Raw genomic sequence first — 19,980 nt, forward strand, 5'->3', positions numbered from 1 at the left:
GCGGTGCAAAGTGATTCAACAGCAGAAATAAGATTTCTGGACTTCTTTTCAAAATGACTCTCACACGTAAGAGTGGGTGGGAGCTTGCACATTGTGGCTCTTGTTCACGGCTCAGAATAGAAACGCTGGGCAGGATTTTGGACAGTGACACGTTTTTTTTTTTTTCTCTCTCTTGTTTTGGATGAGTTTGTTTTACACACTGAGAAAGAGACCCAACGATGAGTGAGGCTGAACTACATCTGAGGTTTAGGTCACATTTTTTTAACTGTCACACTATTTTCCTATTTGATAAATATTTGGACATACAAAGCAACCGTTACTTAGTTTCTCCACTGTCGGTGTGTAAATAGCTTCAGGATGACGCATTTTATCCTCATTGTCCTAATATTTAGGAGGGAAAACATTTATATTGCAATGACAAATTGCATTTTTTCAGCTCCAGAATGAGTTCAATACATGTGTGAAAGCAAATGGACTAAAAAGGAATGTTCTAAAGCTCCATAAACGACTTTAACAGTTAGAATAACATCATCCAACAGTGAGCAGTCGCTGACAATACAGCTGTCCATGACTTCAGTTCATATCTGTACAGCATTTTTGTGTATTTTTAGCAGCAGTGTTACAATGGTCAACGTGTCAGATTTTTTTCTTCTTTTTTTTGTGTGTGTGTCAGTTCCTGATTTCATTTTATTACATTCGCCAAGAATGTAATATTCTCACAGTCGTTTATTTATTATTTTGTCGATAAGCAGGATTACGTCAAAAAGGCGTAGCAATTTTTGACAAAATTTAAACCAAAGATGGGTATAAAAATGGGTATATACATTTTGGAGGCGATCTGGATCAATATACTGATTCTAGATTAGTTTGAAGAATAAAAAAATATTTAATCATGGGCAAAAATAAAAAAAAACAATATTATTAATTGCAATTTATTGATTGAGCAAACTGCATGAAATTCGACTCAATTATTTCAAGTTGGTTCCTAAATTACTCCACCCAGTCGGATACTGATTGCACATTTCATCGCAATTTTTCAATGAAATGGGGAGCTCATACATTCTCTATCATTATTATTGGGTATATACGTTTATTCTGAGGCTTTAAAGTGTGAATGATCATTGTACCAATACCAAGATCAGGATCATTGATCCAGATAACTACCAATATCTGACAGTTTATTATGACAATATACCCAACATTAAAATATAGTTTTTGGGACGTCTGTAAGCTTTTTGTAGCTTATCTTTATTCCAAAATCACTGTAATAGATGTCTGTAAAGCTCTTATTTCTCTCTGTACCACAGGTTTATGGCTACAGGGAGATAATATTTAGTGATGCACAGAAAATGGCCCAAAAGTGGCAGAAACAAAGCGTGTGTGACTTAAATACGTTTTGTTATTAGACTTTCTATCAGCAGCTCAGTCAGTTATAAGCCTGTACAATATTATTTAATGTCTGAGTTGGGACAAGATAAACATTTTATTTAATATTTTATATTGTGCATTGTTGGAATGTCAGTGCTAAATAAATATTTTCATATTTTTTTATTGATTTATTCTTTGAAGCATTCATATTCATTTATACAATTGCAATTTTAGTGAGGTTAGTACACATTTACACCCATAAATGCAATGGGGCTAATAAATTGCATGATAATTTTTTTTGGTTCCGGCTAAGAGTTTTCATTTTGTTGCACCCCTAATAATATCTCCATGTAGTAACTTTAATCTGAAAGGCTCCAATAGAGAGATTCTTTTAAAAAAAGCCAATGTCAGCTCTTTTGATAGTTATGCTTTTTAACATATTTACACAGATCTGTAAGTCAAAAATCCTTTTCAGCAGAGCTCCAGAGTGAGAGCAATGAATAAAATAAACTACACTTTAGGAGGAATGAGGAGAACAGTGGAAACAAAGTGTTCCAGTCAGGATCAGCCAAACATCACAATAACTAGAGTTTTAAGGTAGCAGAGCACACTGTAACCGTAACCTTCTACAAATGATTACAGGAAACCAAACTTTTTTTTCCTCAAGATAAAATGCCATATTTTTAGATTTTAAGAACATCTCAGTGGGAGTTCTATTAGCACAGGGAACAAACGGCGTGATTGGCCTTCACACACCTTCAATCGAACGTCTTTGGACATTTAAGCTGCACCAGCGGTGGTCGATACCAGTGTTTTCGTGCAAAATGGCTTTGTTCAGTTTATTGCTGATGTTAGACTCTTGCGACTTTCTTCTAAGTGTGTGAGTGTGTGCGCCTATTTGTTGTGTGTGTGTGTGTGTGTGGATGGTACAGTCCGGCCCAGATAGCTGAGGGGTCTTTCACAGACCACAGAGGCCTTGTTTATCTGAGAAGGTTGGCCCTTATCGTGCCTGAGGAGGGAAAAATCAATAGGCCTTGGGTCCTTTTGTGACGAGCTGGGTTTACGATTCCACTGTGGCCTTCTTTTAAATCTCTCATCCCAGCTTGGCATTTATCTAAGTCTGCACAAAATGGACCCCACAAACAAACATTACACAGATCCCACCTCCTACGGTGGCAGATTGTCATTGTTCATCACTACCTGGTAAAGGGCCAGAGCTTTCAGCTGGTCAGGTTAGAGCACCTCCTGAGGGGGAGGCTTCAGGGACTGTAAGAGGCTAGTTATCTGGTCAACCGTGTGGACACACCAAGCCAAGAGAGGGGAAGGAAAGGTAGTGTGGGCGCCCCTCTCAGCAGGAAGGGGTGAGAGTGTGCTCTTCTCTCTCTGCTGGGATCCATAGGCTTTCTGGGCAGAGGAAAGCAAAGCCACTTGTTAGATGATCAGAGGGAATGTTTCTTTTACTTCACAAATGTTGGGATCAACTCACACTGGGACAGAGACAGAGATGTCGTCTGAGCGATAACACCCGCATTCAGGCATATTTTGCTATTGCTAATAGGAAAGTATTTCTCTCCAGGCCAGTCACATAGTTTTTATCTGCCAACAATACATTGAAGGTAGAAAACGTGTCTTAAAAGCCAGTATTTATATATTTCTGATACAATAATTCAATATTACAGCAAACAGATTTCAAGTGTAGATTTGCGCTGCAATTTTTCTTGATCAAATTTTTTATTACTGAGTTGATCATTCATTTTTAGCTATATTATGACACTCATGAGATAATGTTTTCAAACTGTAGCAATGCAGGTTGAGTGTTTATGTTTAAGCATTGAAATGTTCTGTTTTTACAAATGATGAGGAAAACCGTTTTCACCATAGAAAAGAAAGTCCTTTGATTTAAGTAGAATTTTATGGAAGAAAAAGGATTTTAATGTCTGTTTAAATGGAATGTTTCTCGTTTTGCTTGTTTTAAAATAAAAACGATAACATTTGCCTTTAGATTTGCTGAAATCCTTTGTTGCATTGTTTCATCTAGGGGTGTCCTGATCCGATATTGATATCAGATATCGGTCCGCCAGAAAACGAATATCAGACTGCATGTAAAATCTCATATATATATATATATATATATATATATATATATATATATTATATTTATTCAATTGTAGAATACTGTAGACATTATGTTAAAGGTTAAAATGTATGTAACCAATTGGTTAATTATAAATGGGTCAGTCATCCCTACTTTTGCTGACTATTGTTTTCTGTTGAGTAACATCACTTAATCAAGTCTTTTCTAACATTTCTACAAAATAAGTAACAAAAGTATGAAAGATTCGTGCTGATATCTTATTGGATCAATATCGGTATTGGCCAATATGCAAGGCTGCAATATCGGTATCGCATCGGAAGTGAAAAAATTGTATCGGAACATCCCTAGTTTCATCTGTTGCTCTAAATTTTGAATCGATATTGACATGAATCCATTAAACTGTTGGAACACATGCAAATGTCCCTTTTCACCACTTCCTAAAGTTACTATAATGGAAATATATTTCATTATATTAGATATAGATATAGAAACCCATTTAACATTATTTAAAATGATTATCTGTTGCTTTCCTACTAGAAAAAGCCACATTATTATTATTATATCAGACGTGTTAAATTTGCGGCGCGTGTGCCAAATCTGACCAATCGGACCATCCGATTTGTCATTTGGGATGTTTTTGCAAAGATACATTTTTATAGAGAAATTACTGAATTATCAATTTCCAGATGTCTAGTAACTAAATGCTTTACACAGGGAATTCTGAACGTTGAACCAGAAGTCATAAACACAAAGGTAAAGATGAAGGCAGACCAGGCAATAATAATCCCGTCTTCAATTGTTAAGCCTGCTAACAATTTGTTTTGTTTCTCGCCCACAGAAGTATTACCTGATGTTGTTCCACTGCCTCTTCTCTCGTCTATCCCCTTTAGGATTCATTTTGCTGTGTTCAGTTAAATTAAGGAAAGCAGTCATCCTTGTGTGTAAACGTAGACATTTTGGGGCCGTATAATACAGGCATGTGTGTGTATTACAGAGTTAGGTCAACCCTTTTCTGGGTCTATGTAGCCTTTCTGCCTCCTGAGAGAATGGCATCGGTTGAGCTGTGCCCTGAGATGCTCCTGCCATCTTAGCTCTTTCGACCATGACCTGCCCGTCTCACCCCTCCATCCCACTCCCTCTCTAACCTCTCCAATCTGCTTTCTCCGCCTTGTGAATTGCAGACTTTCAAAAGAAGATCAATAAAAGCACACTGCATCTTTATTCGACCGGCAGCGATGCCCTGCTTTGATTGTCCTTCCATCGATTAAAAATAGAGGATGTAATGACATAATTTATGCTTGTCTAATTAGGAAAATATCCGTCTTTGTTTTGTCATTTCTTTAGAATTCAGCTCTTCATTTTTCTGCTTTTCAGACATTCTCTGACCTCTGTCTTCTACTCTTTGGTGTCTAGGCCTGAACTCAAGAAGTCCCCTCAGTGAGACTAAAAGCACCTCGTCGTCCCTCTCAGCCCTCAGCGACTCGATCAACAGCTCTGAGGGCGGAGACCTCACCCACGGCAGCGAAGAACTCAAGAGCCTATTAGCTCCGCCCTCCTCCGCAGGCAGTCAGTCCAGCTCTGGAAGCCACTCGGGATCAGGAACTGAGGACAAATCTGACAAAGGCAAGGAAATGTTTTTACTACAGTATTTACCTGGTGTGTCAAACTTTGTCAAACCCATTCATTAATAGAAACCATTTAGTAACAAGTATGTCGTTTGAATAGAAGTACAACACAATTAAGAGACAACTCGTGGTGCATGATACAAATAAAGATAGATGAGTGTATTTAAAAGGGGAGCCACTAAGACAATAAATAGACAAATATATAAACAGTGAGAACAACAATGATTAGGATGAGTAAAATAAAGTATAAAGGTGCGTTCACACAAAACGCAACTTCATCGACTCTAATTTCTTAACTCATTCACTGCCAGCCCTTTTCATAGCAGCCAACCCCATATTGTCAGGCGTTTTAGTTGATTTTCACTGATTTTTTTTTTAAGACCCATAGAATATTTTGTTTTATGACAATCTGAAATCTGAAACCAGATTCTGAAAGATTAGACTCTCTAGTTTCATCAGAAAATTTTGTTTCTTGCTCGTTTCGTTTTTCCGCAATCAGCAGTTGAATAGAGGCAAGTTTCACACAAATCACCGGTTTGTGACAGAAAGCTGAGAAAAACGCCTTTTTCTGAAAAAACCTATTAGTGATTTTGAAGCATTTTTTTTTTTTTTGCTTTAGGGACACCTCAACATTGGTTTCCTTCTATAAAACTACAAAAACAACAGAGACCAGGCTTTTGATGGCAAAATTATTATTATTTTGCTATCTGGGTCAGAACTGAATGGATTTCTTACTGTGTTTTGGCTGTCCTCCAAGTCTCTCCCCGTTAGTTCACGCAACTCCGTTTTCTCTCACCATCGCGACACTCTCAATAGTCGATTTAGTTTCACACATGCTCTGGTCGAGTGTGCGCTGCTGTGAGCTACTGGGAACTTCAGTATCAACTCTTGTAGCACCATTTTCTGTCTTGTAAACTCCTTTTCTCTTCCTCTGAGCTCTGCTCATCAAGGGTGATCTCTCATCCAAAGGTGCACTGCTGCCACATCATGATACAAGTTAAATATTCACAGGAGAGCTTCGTCACACTGTCTCCTAGCAACCCTAGCCGAAAAACACAATTAGACGACTTTGGCAGTCAACATCACGAAACCAAAAAACGTTTTTAGACGTCTTTGGCAGTCAATGAGTTAAATCGCCCATGATGAGTCGCTTGAACATTGTCGTGCTTTTTCTTCAAAGCCCGTTTCTGGCTCAATTTTCATTTTCACATAAAACATGGCTAATTCTACATGGCTCACTTTCACCCATGCTTGCTCTCTTTTATTGTGGTAAGGTTAAAATGGAGCACAGGTCTTATATAAAATGGGGTATCCGCATACAGCCACAATGACTTTTTAATCCATGTTTCTCTAGTGACTTGACAAACGGGCACGTAGGGAGAAGCTCGTTGCCGATTGGATGTCATGACACAGCGTCACTCGAAGTCACTTGAAAAGTAAAAAATGTTTAACTCTGATCGCGCAATTGAGTCGCTCGAATTGTGTGAGTCGCATCGCTTGAAGAGAGGTCGCTTGACGTTGTCGTTTAAATTGATTTTGAATATAATGTAGTCACTGGAGTCACTTTCGGTGTGAACGCACCTTAAGTAGTTGACAATGTAAACATTCACAATTGAGTATCAGATCAGACATTCTTTAAGCTGCTATCCAGAGTTTCTGAGAGAACTTCTCGATGTCCCGCCCTCAACAGCTCTATTTTCTCCCCTGCCTCTGCCAATCTATCAGAAGATACACCTCTACGTTTGTGCAAGCGCATTGCAAAACATAACAAAGTCGTATAACTACAAAAACTACACATTTATTGTTAGAGTGCCATAACTTTTAATTAAAACATGTTTATTATCTGTCCATGAGAAATGTCGCCGAATCCTGGTCCGTTCGGAATCCTTTTGAAAGCAGCAAGTCCCTTCATCTTTGAAAAGCAGCTCTGCGATAATTTCTGTTGCGGTCACAAAGACGTTTATCCACAAGATTTGTAGCCGGATTTTCCTTTTGTCTTTTAGTAGAAGCTTTATACTTTATGTTGGCAATCATGGAATGGGTAACTTTGGAGTTTCTGAGCGTTCTTCCATGACGCTATGCTGCTCAGTGATATACCTGTTTGAGACGCGCGGCCTGGTTTCTGTGCACAATTTACGTGTCACATACATTCACTTTGATTGACAGCCCTCGCTCCAGGAAGTCGAAGCCTATTGGCTGGACGCAGTCGGCGATCGTTTCCATTTGTATAGTGGTCTATTGGACGCAGGAGAGACTTATATACATTAATGTATATAAATGACCTCTGACAGTAGACCATAGTAAAAGACTAGTTAGGTATTTTATCGCATTTCAGAAGAATTATACATAAACATAAATTTCTATATATAAAGATATCAACGGAGCACCTGAAGAGACTAATTTGAACTTTTCTGTACTTCTAAACACTCTAAATATACAACAAAATGCATTTGAGGGCTAAAAAAGTGGATTTAGCATGATATGTCCCCTTTAAACAATCCTTAACCTTGAAATGCTGAGTTCTCCACAACAGCAGCAAACACTACATGTACAGACCTCATTTACCTTCAAATCAGATGGATCTTTTTATTTTATTTTTTTCAGAGTATCACAGTGCATTCATACATACGTACATTTTGGCAGTCAAACAGTCGTAACAGGATTGATCTATTTTGAATACAACAAGACCTTAACACTCTTTTCTCTTTCTCTTTTTTTTTCAGTTGGATCTTTAATCACAAGCAGCATGTCATATGAAATGTTGTATTGTTAAAAGTTATACTTTCTGGGGAATAGTGTAGGCCTGTGAGCTGTATATTCTAAAGGTGTGTATATGTAATATACACTGGGTATGGAAAGTAGTCAGACTTGGGATCGACCGATATGCATTTTTCTCAATTAAAAAAAAGGAACATTTATTGAAATTAACAAAGGTGAGGTAGAACGACACCAAGTAAAAAATATTTAACAAATATTAAAAACAGGTGATGTAGAACAAGAGCAAGTAAAAAATAGAGTGAGACATCTCATGAAATATTATGAAAGAACTGTTCGCCCTTGTCCTGAAAATAGCTTTGACAAATAAGTTGGCCTGACTGAAGATTTATTTTATTAACAGGATTATTGAGTATAAAGATATATAATTATAGAAACCATGAATAATAGTCCATTCCAACACAACCCCAGAACATATATTAACAGAGGAAAATAACGTGATGTCGGATGCACATTAAGCAATTGCTTACTGCGCATCCGACAAACTGTTAACAAACTGTTCAAATTTCTGTTCTAAGTTGCATCAACATTAACAGGAATAAATATTCAAACAGGTAGTAAACTGCTTCTCAAAGTTAAAAACTCTACATTTCAGTTTTTTTCTGTCAAGATGGGGTGCTGAGTGTACATTAATGAGAAATAAAATGAACTTTTTTGATTTTAGCAAATGGCTGCAATAAAACAAAGAGTAAAATATTTAAAGGGGGTCTGAATACTTTCCGTACCCACTGTATTGTAATTGTAATATGCAATTGATGTACTTTTGTTTTTGCTTTGCCTGTAATCTGAGCTCATTGGAAGCCATGGATGTAGAGGCTGCACTACAGCGATCACACCTGTGTTTATCATAGTAATAACACTTTGTGCAGGAAGGTGCTCACAGAGCAACAGTAACATGAGGCACCATCACTGATGTGAAAACTCTGTTCTTTAAAAATATACACATTGATCTATAACATCTGCTGAACGTTTCAGACCAGGCTGTGTTATACAGTGACTACTTTAGCCTAATTGTATTTGTATGTGTCACTAACGCTGACTGCTTTCAATTATTTCCATACTGCTATCGTACTTGTCTTTAGTTACATATGAAGACTTTGTGCACAAGGAATGAAGTGATAGTGTATGTGTGTGTGTTGGGCTTTGTCTTGAGAAAGTAAAGGGTCATGTGACTTGGGCTCATCTCGTAGTGGGAAACAAACTAGGAAGTGATGAGTATGAGTAGGAGGATCTCTAGCAAAATATTAAATTTCTCTTTTTGCTTCATGAAAGTGCAATGCCAGAGTGATGGATCTCTTCTTCAGCGGAGACAAAAACAGATTTGCGTTGCCATTATTAAACCTGACTGTGTGTGGACCTTCTCTGGCTGTCAGAGGCGCGCTGACGCTCAAATATTTGACTCTTGAACGGCTTCAGACACAAACAATTAACAAAGCTTACGGAGAAAGGAGCTGACTGAAGAGAAAAGGTCTCCATTTTTTATTTTAATCAAAAACGGGTCAAGATTTGAGAAAACTGACTTAGTATAAAGATGTCCATCTGCTGAAAAATGAGCTCAGCCTTGTATCATCAAGTGTTTTCAGTGTCTCTTTAGTTCTTTTAGTTCAGGGGTGCCCTGAGCGTTAAAAAGCATCAGAATAATGCTGTCTATGTAGCATTTGTTTAACAGGGTTTTGTTTGTGTTTTCTCTCTCTCCAGGTTTTGAATGCGTCTTCTGCAACTTTGTGTGCAAGACTCGCAGCATGTACGAACGCCACCTCCAGATCCACCTCATCACCAGAATGTTCGAGTGCGACGTTTGCCACAAGTTTCTGAAGACGCCCGAGCAGCTGCTGGAGCACAAGAAGTGCCACACCATCCCCTCCGGAGGGCTCAAGTAAGGAAAGCAAGTACAGACACAGGTTCCTAACTCTGCCCCACCCCCACCCGTCCTCCCCCCCTTCACCCCTCAACTCACTACACACACACACACACACACACACACACATTAAATTACATATTTTAAGTAAATATTTAGGTTTAAAATGATCTTTATTATCTTAAGCGTAAGTTTACTGTAGTTGCTGTTATTCCTTTACAATAATTTCAAACCCAACATCTAACTGTGAGATTAAATCACTAATACTAATAAGAACAGGTTGTAATAACCTGTAAACACTGAATTCATTACTCGGAGAGATGCGTGGCATATTTAAAGGTTTCTGCTCAAGGTTTTTTTTTTTCTTTTTTCTTTACTTAACCTCACTTTTGATGTTCAGTTTCTGCTGCCAGGAAACCCACTGCCACACGCGGCATGTTTTTGTCCGACTGCGTCTTTTGGCAAGTGCGACTTATCAGGCAGTGGTGTGTACGTCTGTGGTGAACAGAAGGGAGATGGAAACAGGCTTCCCCTCAGGGTCTGTTGTTCCACTGCCCACAGCCAACGCCACGCCAGAGAAAGAGATCTGATAGGAGATACAGTATCTCCGTCCTGCATCACAACGTGCCACCTTTAGTTTTCTCCAGTTTCTCATTTTTTTCACCATTCGTTGGTCAATTAAAACTGGTCCAATTGAATAGAATTCCAGTGCGTTTCATCAGATAGTTCACATCCTTTGTCTTTTGGTACGTTTCATGGGCAGCGGCCCAACAAGTAGAAGTGATATAGAATTTGTAAGGTGAAAAATCACTTTATATTTACATTTTTGATTGATTGGTAATCATAAAGAGTAAGAATAAGACATTGTTTCCGTTTTAGTTTAGTTTCTTTCAGTGAAAAATTAAACGTTTAAATGTATACATATGCACACAAACACAAAATAACTGAAACAAAATGCAATTTACATAACAATAACATAATACATAATTCTATAAACATCATTTACATTTACAATTCTAGTGAATCAAAAATACAGGTTGTTTTTTTTGTTTTTTTCTTGGTTCTCGATTTGGGCAATATTATCCCAGCTGAGCAGCTAATGTATCTGCAGGTGGCTTAAATAAACTTGCATACATTATTATTATTATTATTATTATTATTATTATTATTATTATTATATTCGTTATTTAAAGCTACTTCCCCAGATATTTCTTGATTAGATATAATCATAGCGTATGCCTCGTAGATCAATAAACATCATTTACTCCAAAAAGGAAGGGAAAAGGTCAAAATTGCCACTTAATGGTTTATTTTTATATCAACCCAATGACGAGTGCATAGAAGTGTTTTTACAAAAGCAGCCAGTATCCAAAGAAGATGAAATTGTAGCTAAAACAACAGCTTACTGATGATTTTTGATGCTCCATGACTCTAAACTCTCCCAATGAAACCAGTTCTGTAAAATCAGACTCTTTCTCCAAAGATAATAGAACACATTAAAGATTTAAAAACATTTTTGCCCAGTTTGGTTCAGACGTTGGGAACCGTGAGCAGAAAAAGTCGAGTACACACTGTAGTTACAACATCTACACAAGTATGGTGGCAGCAATCAGTTGCTTTCTCGATTAAAAATATATTTTTCCAACATAAATACTACTGTTGATGTAGCTCTGGTGTCACATGTTTCCCTCCCCAATTCCATCCTCCAGCCCCACAGGAGCCTTTATTTTACACATTTATTTATTTATTTATTTTTTGTGCCATTTTAGGTTTAATGCAAATTCTCACACACCCACATCAACACACCTCATACTGACATTTAGCTTAAAACACACACACACACACACACACACTTTCAGCTTCAGTGTGGCAGTTCATTGGCTCTATTTTCAAACATTGTGTGAAAGCATTATTGTATAAAACATGGTGTTTCTGTTGGGGAGTTCACATAATCCCACTGCGTGCATGAGCACAGCCATCGACCCTCATCCAGACTGCTGCTTCATCTCACCATGATCGTGTTCCACATAATGTTTCTGTGCAGCCATCAGTGAAGTTAGCATGTGTGCTACATCAGTCAATGTCTGAGAATGAAGCGTCCCCCCCCCCCGTCAACACTGACTCGTGTCGTCATATAAAAGCACTCGTATCCCCGTTCTGACTCAGTCACACACTGCAGCTCATAGAGCCAGTGAATAAATGTACTGATGGGAAATGTTTTCTGTCTGGTGTCAATGTTTTTGAAGCCAGATTTTATTTGAAGCTAGCTTCCCAAAGCAGATATGAAACTTAGCTGGGGGATCAAAACATTCATCTTGTATGTTATAACTGACCCCTCTTAAGTTCATTTTGGTCATTTTTTTTAGAAATATGTGTTTATTTAGTGTAATTTCTGCTTTAAGCCTTAGCGCACGTGTTAAACTCAAGGCCTGGAGGCCAAATCTGGCCCTTCAGAGCATCCGATTCGGCCCACTGTAGAAAGTGAAAATATTAAACATTATATAAATGACCAAATTGTAAATTGTTGTTGAAAGAACACTAAATTTTTCCAAAATCCTGCAATTTTTCTCCAATTATTTCACAAAAAAATGAATAAATGAAAGGACATTTAAGTATCTGTCACTTATTGCTTAGATATTGTTAATGCGTTCCATACTTTATGTCTAATTTATAACTGGAAGTGCAAACTTGGGCACATTATTGTTGAGATTGATGCTGGTGGCCCACTTGTGATCAAACTGGTCCGTATTTGGCCCTTAAACTAAAATGAGTTAGACACCCCTGCTTTAGCAGGATTTCATGAGCTGTCAAAGCATTTCTACCTCCTGTTTCTTAGTGTTTGGGGGAACTAGACCATGAAATATAAACATGATATTAGCTTGCTTTTATTATCTCAACCCCCCATTATCAGTGATTCTAGCTTTCCCAGATTAGTGTGTGTGTGTCTGTGTGCGTGTGCGTGTGTAGACAGGGAGAGAGGGCCTTGACAATTACGAGGTTTTCTGAGGTGATTTTGTTCTGCAGGGTTTGTGAAGCGCTTTGGGGTCCAGAGCAGATGAAAGGTGCTATTTAAATGTAAGTGCCACTCCATTCCTTCATTTCCCTTCATCTCCTACTGCAAAGAAAAAAAAAAAAAAAAAATCTGTTCTCTAGCCCCCGCACACACACACACACACTTCCTCTTCCTCCCTCTTTCCCGCTCACCCAACCACACACACATGCATGCAAGCATACCTGCTCACCTCCACTCTCCCGCCATTAAGCTGCCACACATACGCACCATGAACACACACAACTCTACTTTACATCCTATTTTTCCTCATCTGTCCTTCTCCTCGTCATCACTTTGTGTAAAGAAATTTCAAGGTGTGTTACAAGGTTGTGAGTGCACGCCGTCTTTTCAACTGTCCTTTGCTTTTTTCCCCCCTTCTTCCCCCTTCCCCTCTCTTGTGTTTGCTCTCTTTCTGCCGCCTGGAAGCAGGTGCCCTTTTTGCATCTACTCCACCAATCGTCCAGCGGCCATGGAGTGCCACCTTAAGACGCACTGTAAGATGGAGTACCGCTGCCGCATCTGCCAGGGACTGTGGCCCGACCAGGCCTCACTGGAGGCCCACGTGCGCGGACACCGCCTGGGCAACCACTACAAGTGTGAGCAGTGTGGCTACTTGTCCAAGACGGCCAACAAGCTGATCGAGCACGTGCGCGTGCACACGGGCGAGCGGCCATTTCACTGCGACCGCTGCTCTTATAGCTGCAAACGCAAGGACAACCTCAGCCTGCACAAGAAGCTGAAGCACGCGCCGCGCCAGACTTTCGGCTGCCAGGAGTGCCCGTTCACCACCACGCACCCGTTTGTCTTCAGCCGCCACCTCAAGAAACACCAGAGCGCAGGACCCGGAGGACCGAACGGAGGCTTGGGAGGAGGAGAGGAAGAGGAGGAGGAGGCGGGAGAGGAGCTGCTTCATGAGGGGACGTCCCAGAGAGGCCCCACGCCACTGATGGGCAGCGGGAGCAGCAGCCCCCTCACCAGTCTCACAGCATCTCAGGCGCTCCAGTCCGTGGCCCTGTCGCTCATGCTGGGTAAATCCCACCAGCTGGACCACGTCAGCCCCCCGCGCCGCTCGCTGAGCACAAACGGCATCAACGCTGCCATAAACCCCAGTGGCAGCCCCTCCCTCCACCCCTCCATGTCCCAACACATGTTGGAGCAGTACAGGAACTGTGATCAGGCCCACCTGATCCCCCTCACTACCCTGTTCACCCACAACAACCGCTTCACATTCCACTCACACCTCCTCTCCAGATGGCGGCCGGCCACATCTCCTCTCCTCCTATCCTCCCGCTCCTCCTCGCCCTCGTCCCACTCCCACAAACACTCCTTCTTGGCCTACCTGGGACTGACGGAGCGGGCCAAGACAGTCTGACCTCCCCCCCACCCCCCCCTCCGCTCTCAGACAGTGGTGTAAAGGACATTCAACCACTGCAGTGGGAGCAGATCTTTTCCAATCAGACCAGCAGAATAAGCTGGACCAGACAAACGTAATAAAGAAAAGAAAAACCTTTATGAGAACAAGGCTGTACATGCTGAAATACATTTGTATCAACAACTTACTTTTCTTATCAGTTCTATGGATTGAATTATGCCTACTTCAAAAACTCCTCCCACTGACCTTGTTTTCTGTTCTCAAACATTTAAACAGCCTGAACCCAGTCGCATTATCCAAGGAAACCAACGCGTCTGTTTTTTTTTTTTCTTCGATACTTTTCGTTTTGTCGTTTGACGAGATAAAAAAAAAGATGAAACAAAACTTGCAAGTGCTACATTCTAGTGCTTATTATTTGTCTTTTTGCTAATATGCATTGCAATGGCATGCCTGTTTCTGTGTTTCAACTAGCTCTGACATCATTAGGAAGCTTACGTTGAGAAGTGTTTTAGCCGTGCGACGTGGACAGAACCAATGAAACGGAAAACCTTTTCTTTTCTTTTTTTTTTCAAAAAAAAAGACTTGTTTCCAAAGCAACGCCTCAAACCACGCACTTATTTATCAATCTTGTACATAGTTTTGTATTCCCTGCCCTTCCCATCTTTTTTCCATTTTTGTTTTTTGTATCATGGTAAATAGGTGTTACGGATACCTGCAGACTGATATCACTACTGTCTCAGAATTGATGGAATTTGTATGGATTATGAAATCATTTGAATAGGTTACGCTAGCTCAGAGCAGAAATAAGCTGTGCTTATGGAAAAACAAAAAAGGCACTAAATCAGTCGAGAAATCAAATTATGAAATAATTTGTTGAAATATAAATGCAAAATGTAGCCAATGCATTTGCACTTGGAGGGAAATAAGACTTTAGTAATTGTTTCTGAGACCGGGCTGATATCGGCCCAGCGTGACATGCAGAGGCTCGTATATCGCGCACCTATACTTAGCAGAGATATATGAGATAAATGTTTTTGTGGAGGCGACCGGCTGTTCGCAGCTGCAGTCGTCACAGGCCGATTCAATGGTGCTTTTTGGAGCTTTTTGTAATTTTTGTGTACAAAAAGAGAGAAAGAAAAAAACTGTTCCAAAATGACTTGAATGAATGTATTTTCGTTGATGTACATGAGAAAGAAGCAACGCAGACAGGGATGCTTCTGTACTGGTAGAGATGCGGACGTTAGTGTGTTTGGTGGCCTTTCTGTGTCTTTTTATTATTATTTTTTTACTTTTCTTTTTTAACTGAGCCTTCGACGTCATACTAAACATTTTCTAACACTCATAGAGAAGCCGGTGTAGGAAGAAGAAAAAGCTCCTGTAGGTGCAATGATGAAGCGATCTATTGGTTTGTACAGCATTGGTATTAGCACTGGCTTGTGTGAGGCCAGCAGACATGGTACTCCCCCCCACCCCACCCCACTACCTTACCCCCCACCATCCTCCTCCTCTTCCTTCTGTCAACCCTTGTGAGTTTTAATTGCACTTCCTGTCGCTACTTGTCGATCCAAAAGCACTTAAATCTTTTGTTTTCCTTTTTCTTTTTAACTATAAACCTCAATGGCCACAGTGTCACAGGTCTGCAAAAATGAGACGATAGAAGTCCAGCTCCACCTGGGAACTAAAGGGCCCAGGCTAAATTGTTGTTTTGCACAATGCTGCACTTTTTTTGGGTGGGATTATGAGAATATGTATTTATCTGTTTCGATGCTCAAAAAAGTACCGATAAGGGCCGCCGATTAGAGGCATTTTATTTTGAAAAGCTTTCCCCGTCGACGACCGCACTTTTTGTTACAAAGTGGTCATCAAGCCATAGTTTCTTATTTGTTAAGGGGTTGTTGTATTTCTTATGTTTTTCCAGCTAAAACAGTTTTTACATCATCTGTTGTTGCAATAATTCTATTTCCTTTAAAACGTCTCTGTTTGTAACGTCTGGGAACTGAACCATGATTGGATGAAGATTCTGAACAGACCACAATGTAAACTCATGGCAGGAAGTGATGTTAGGATTGAATCCGTCGCATCCTGCTCGTCCCTCCATAAGCTCCTCCCTCTTCCTCACCCTCCTCTTCACATCACTGTTTGGTTGTTTTTTTTTTCACTCAACGTTTGGCATGCTGTCTCTGGAGTGAAAGGAGCAGCTCTACACACACACACACACACACACACACTTGTACTATCTCTGTTATCTTCTATACTCTAGTGCCACTTGGTGGAAGAAACCACCTGAGACTTCTGGGAATGAGTCAAACTAATTGTCAGGGTCCATTAGGGGGGAAAAAAAAGAATGTTTTCGCTCTTGACACCTTTTAAAGTCGTCTGCCTTTTACTACAACATAATCATGAATGGCTGCACTTCTACATGTCCCCTTTTTGTTTTGAGTGTGTTTTTGTTTTTAAAGGCAACAGGACTCCATCCGTTTGAAAACCAGTATAAGCACTTATTCTGTTGACTTCTTTGAGAGCATGCATGGCACGGTTCGCTCTTTAGCACGTCTTTGTTCAAAAACTAACTCCCTGGGTTTGTTTTTAGTCGGCATCCCACTGCACTGTCTCCATTCAGTTCAGCTTTAAGTTTGGCTGCATTGAATGACTTAGAAAAGGCTCAACTATCTTAACTTTTGGCACTCGGTAAAGATTGCTTATGTGCTGTACAAAGCTTTTTTTTAATTACTCCATTGTTAAAGGCTGTACAGGGTTGTGACGATAACTGGTAAATAGATCATTTGTACGTTTTCCTTTTGGTTTTGTATTTGTTTTTCTTTGTTTGGCTTTTACTTTTATGTTAAACCTGCCAGATCTAAATGTAACAGGATTTGAAAGTAAAGCTTACATCAGATATTATATTTCTGTTGTCCTGTCTTTACTCTGTTTATTGTGGGATGGTTTATTCACCACTTCATAATATGACATCCATCACAAAAGGAGGATTTCTAAAAGTTAAACATGCATCGCTAAGGCTTTTAAAGGAAGAATCTGTTTTAATAAAGGAAATGTCACCTGAGGCAGTGAAAAAAATCTCAAATAAAAATCTATTCGGTTGGATTTCAAAAGTATTTAATTTGGATAAATCTAAATATATTTGATCCACAAAGAAACCTGTAATTAGCAACCTTTTATTGGAATAGTCAACATCGTGATTATTTTTAATATGCCTAGTCACTGATCAGTGTTCATTTTGTTGACTAATGATTTTTAACTATATATTTTTCAACTTACAATAACTAGACTATGGCCACAATTTTTATTTATTTTTTTTTAATACACCTGAATAAAAACTATCAAAATAAATGTGTATTTTTGTCGACTAATAAAAACTAAAGTGTCATTTTGTCACATGGGACGAATTCCAATCAGAACTTGTGATTGTATGGTTTTATGCATCAACCCAGTCTGACTCCAAAGCATAGAATGACCGTATTGATCACATCAATAGAACCTTTGAAAAAATGCATCAACTCTAAGTCAATTATATCTGTAACTGATTTAGTCGACTAAAATTGGACAATAACTGAAATAATCCTGATGGCTAAATTTTGACAAAGAGTAAGTTGCATTTTAGTCAAAAGACTATGACAAACTAAATCAAAATTTGCGACAAATGAACAGTTAATGATGGGGAATGTACCCGTAGTTATTTTGGTAAACATTTTAAATATCATAAGGAGACTTGGCTAATGCATGAATGCCCCCATTTATTGTTTTTGGACTGTGGAAAAAAATGACCAAAGTACCCAGAGATAATGTAAACACACTTTAGATGGAGAACATGCACACTCCACACGAGATATCCTGCAAAAACCTCTTAGTTGAGATGCTTCAATTCATGTTGTTGTTTAGTGAGCTGGATGACCTCTAACTCCATTTAGTTCAAAGATCATAAACAAGATAATGCAGAATTTTAAAAAAATGTGACGGCCTAAGTTCTAATGTTCTAAAGATCTCATAGGGCAAAATATTTAATGATAAGCCTGATTTTTCTCTTATAAAATAAGTGTGATAATAAAAAGCCGATAAAACCGATCACTGCTGGATGGAACATCAAATATCTGCCCTCCACACTACAGGGCTCAGGTCAGCTGAAGTGTGTTTATTTATACATGATACTTTCCTCATGTCAGCGAGTGCAATATATAGTTAATCTGATGACTGTCCGAATGTACAGTCGATTAATGACACATCACGGTTCTATTTGGTTTAGATTATTTAATTGTTCTACATGACGGGTCAGTTTGTTACAGTTTTCTGATGCCTCTGAGCACGTTGGGCATATTTGCTGATTGTCAGCTTGCAAACACTCAAAATCACGCTTTTCAACATCGTACAGTTTCATCTTCTGATTTGTCTACTGGGTTTAAAGCATTTGTGTGAACCAAAAACGACAATGTCTGCACAATATGCCAAAACAGGTAAGAAAAAAACTTTAGATCAGTACAAGGACTAGAATCTGATGGGTAGGTGGATGTTGATGTTATGCAAGTATAGGTAGGCCAATGAATTCTTGTTTTTGTTTATATTTGTGTGTATTTATATATATGTTTGTATATGCATTTGCTCAAATGTCTGATTTCTTTAGTTCTTTGTGAAATAGCTTGGAAGTAGGGACATGACTAGATGAGCGCTTCGCTTCCTTCGACCCCTTCACAAACATTGCTGGGGCTCTTTTTGACGAGTTATGTTTGGTTGGTTCCTCAATTATTCCAAAGAGTTACATCCATACATTTGGACCTAATGTATCATTATTAATGGGCAAGGAAATCTATAAGCTTTTAAAGTGTGAATGATCACGGTACATTGATCAGGATCAGTGATCCAAATAACCACCAATATCTGGCAAAGAGGAGATTTGGTGCTTGGCAGAGGTTTGCATGTAAGTTAGTTTAGTGATTTTAATATGTTCGAACGACAGAAAAACCCCAGAAATGAGTTCGACAAACTTAGAATGAATATTCTTTGACTTGAGAAAACACATCCTGAGAAAACTCAACATCCTCCATCAGTCGTTTGTGTATTATACATAGGTATACGTAGGAAGTGCACCATCAAATACAATATTTAGTATTTTTTACTTCTATACTAACTTCTATTTGATCCTCATAGTATCTTCTCACAGGCTGGTGTAGCGAAAAATAATCCTTTGGGTGAAAGCCTCTTACAGGCACATGCGCACTAATAGCGTAGTAAATATTTACACGTATACGTACAATATTTTTCTACTATGATAAACACTAATTCTAACCCAAACCCCAAAAATTAAAGTAAATATTCTTACCTTTTTTCAGCATGACGGACGCGCATGCGCAGTTTTTCCAGCTGCGCATGCCGATTGTCTACCGTAGGAAACTTTCACGGTACGGTTATTCTACACTACACCGGTAATATAAAGCTTTAGGTTTAGGCTTTAGGTTAATATACATTGTTTAAGTTCCTCAGCTCTTGTCGACTGTTCTTTAAAAAGTTCAGCCCTAATGTTTCTTCTTCAGTCTTGTGTGGCACTGCTCTGTTTGTTCCATAACCATCAGCCCTCCTCATGTCTTTGGATTTATGAGTGTAATGAACGAGTGGCACAGACAGACGGTTTCCTCCATATCCGTATTTTAACGTTGAGCCTGAACGGGCTTTGATAATGAATGATAAAAGCCAGGAATGAACAATGATGACAGGTTTGCCTTTAAACTGGCCCGTGTGGTTTGATGGATGCTTAACAACCTGCCTAAAATAGCTTGTGTGCAGTTATCTCAACTGAGCTGAAATTTCCTTCCATCAGCATCAATAAGG

The 19,980-nt window shown here is 39.1% G+C and overlaps 1 protein-coding gene across 1 annotated transcript in view; it reads left to right on the forward strand.

Moving 5' to 3' along the window:
- Positions 1-17,048, forward strand: part of znf827 (zinc finger protein 827) — a 98,217-nt gene extending 81,169 nt beyond the window's left edge. Inside the window, exons 12-14 of the mRNA XM_028443658.1 lie at positions 4,877-5,086; positions 9,562-9,739; positions 13,203-17,048. Coding sequence (XP_028299459.1) covers positions 4,877-5,086; positions 9,562-9,739; positions 13,203-14,145 — 1,331 coding nt within the window. The 3' untranslated portion in view covers positions 14,146-17,048. The remainder of the gene's footprint in view (positions 1-4,876; positions 5,087-9,561; positions 9,740-13,202) is intronic.
- The last annotated feature ends 2,932 nt before the right edge of the window (positions 17,049-19,980 follow it).

Source organism: Gouania willdenowi, chromosome 1 (assembly GCF_900634775.1).
Source record: "Gouania willdenowi chromosome 1, fGouWil2.1, whole genome shotgun sequence".
NCBI classification, from domain to species: Eukaryota; Metazoa; Chordata; class Actinopteri; order Blenniiformes; family Gobiesocidae; genus Gouania; species Gouania willdenowi.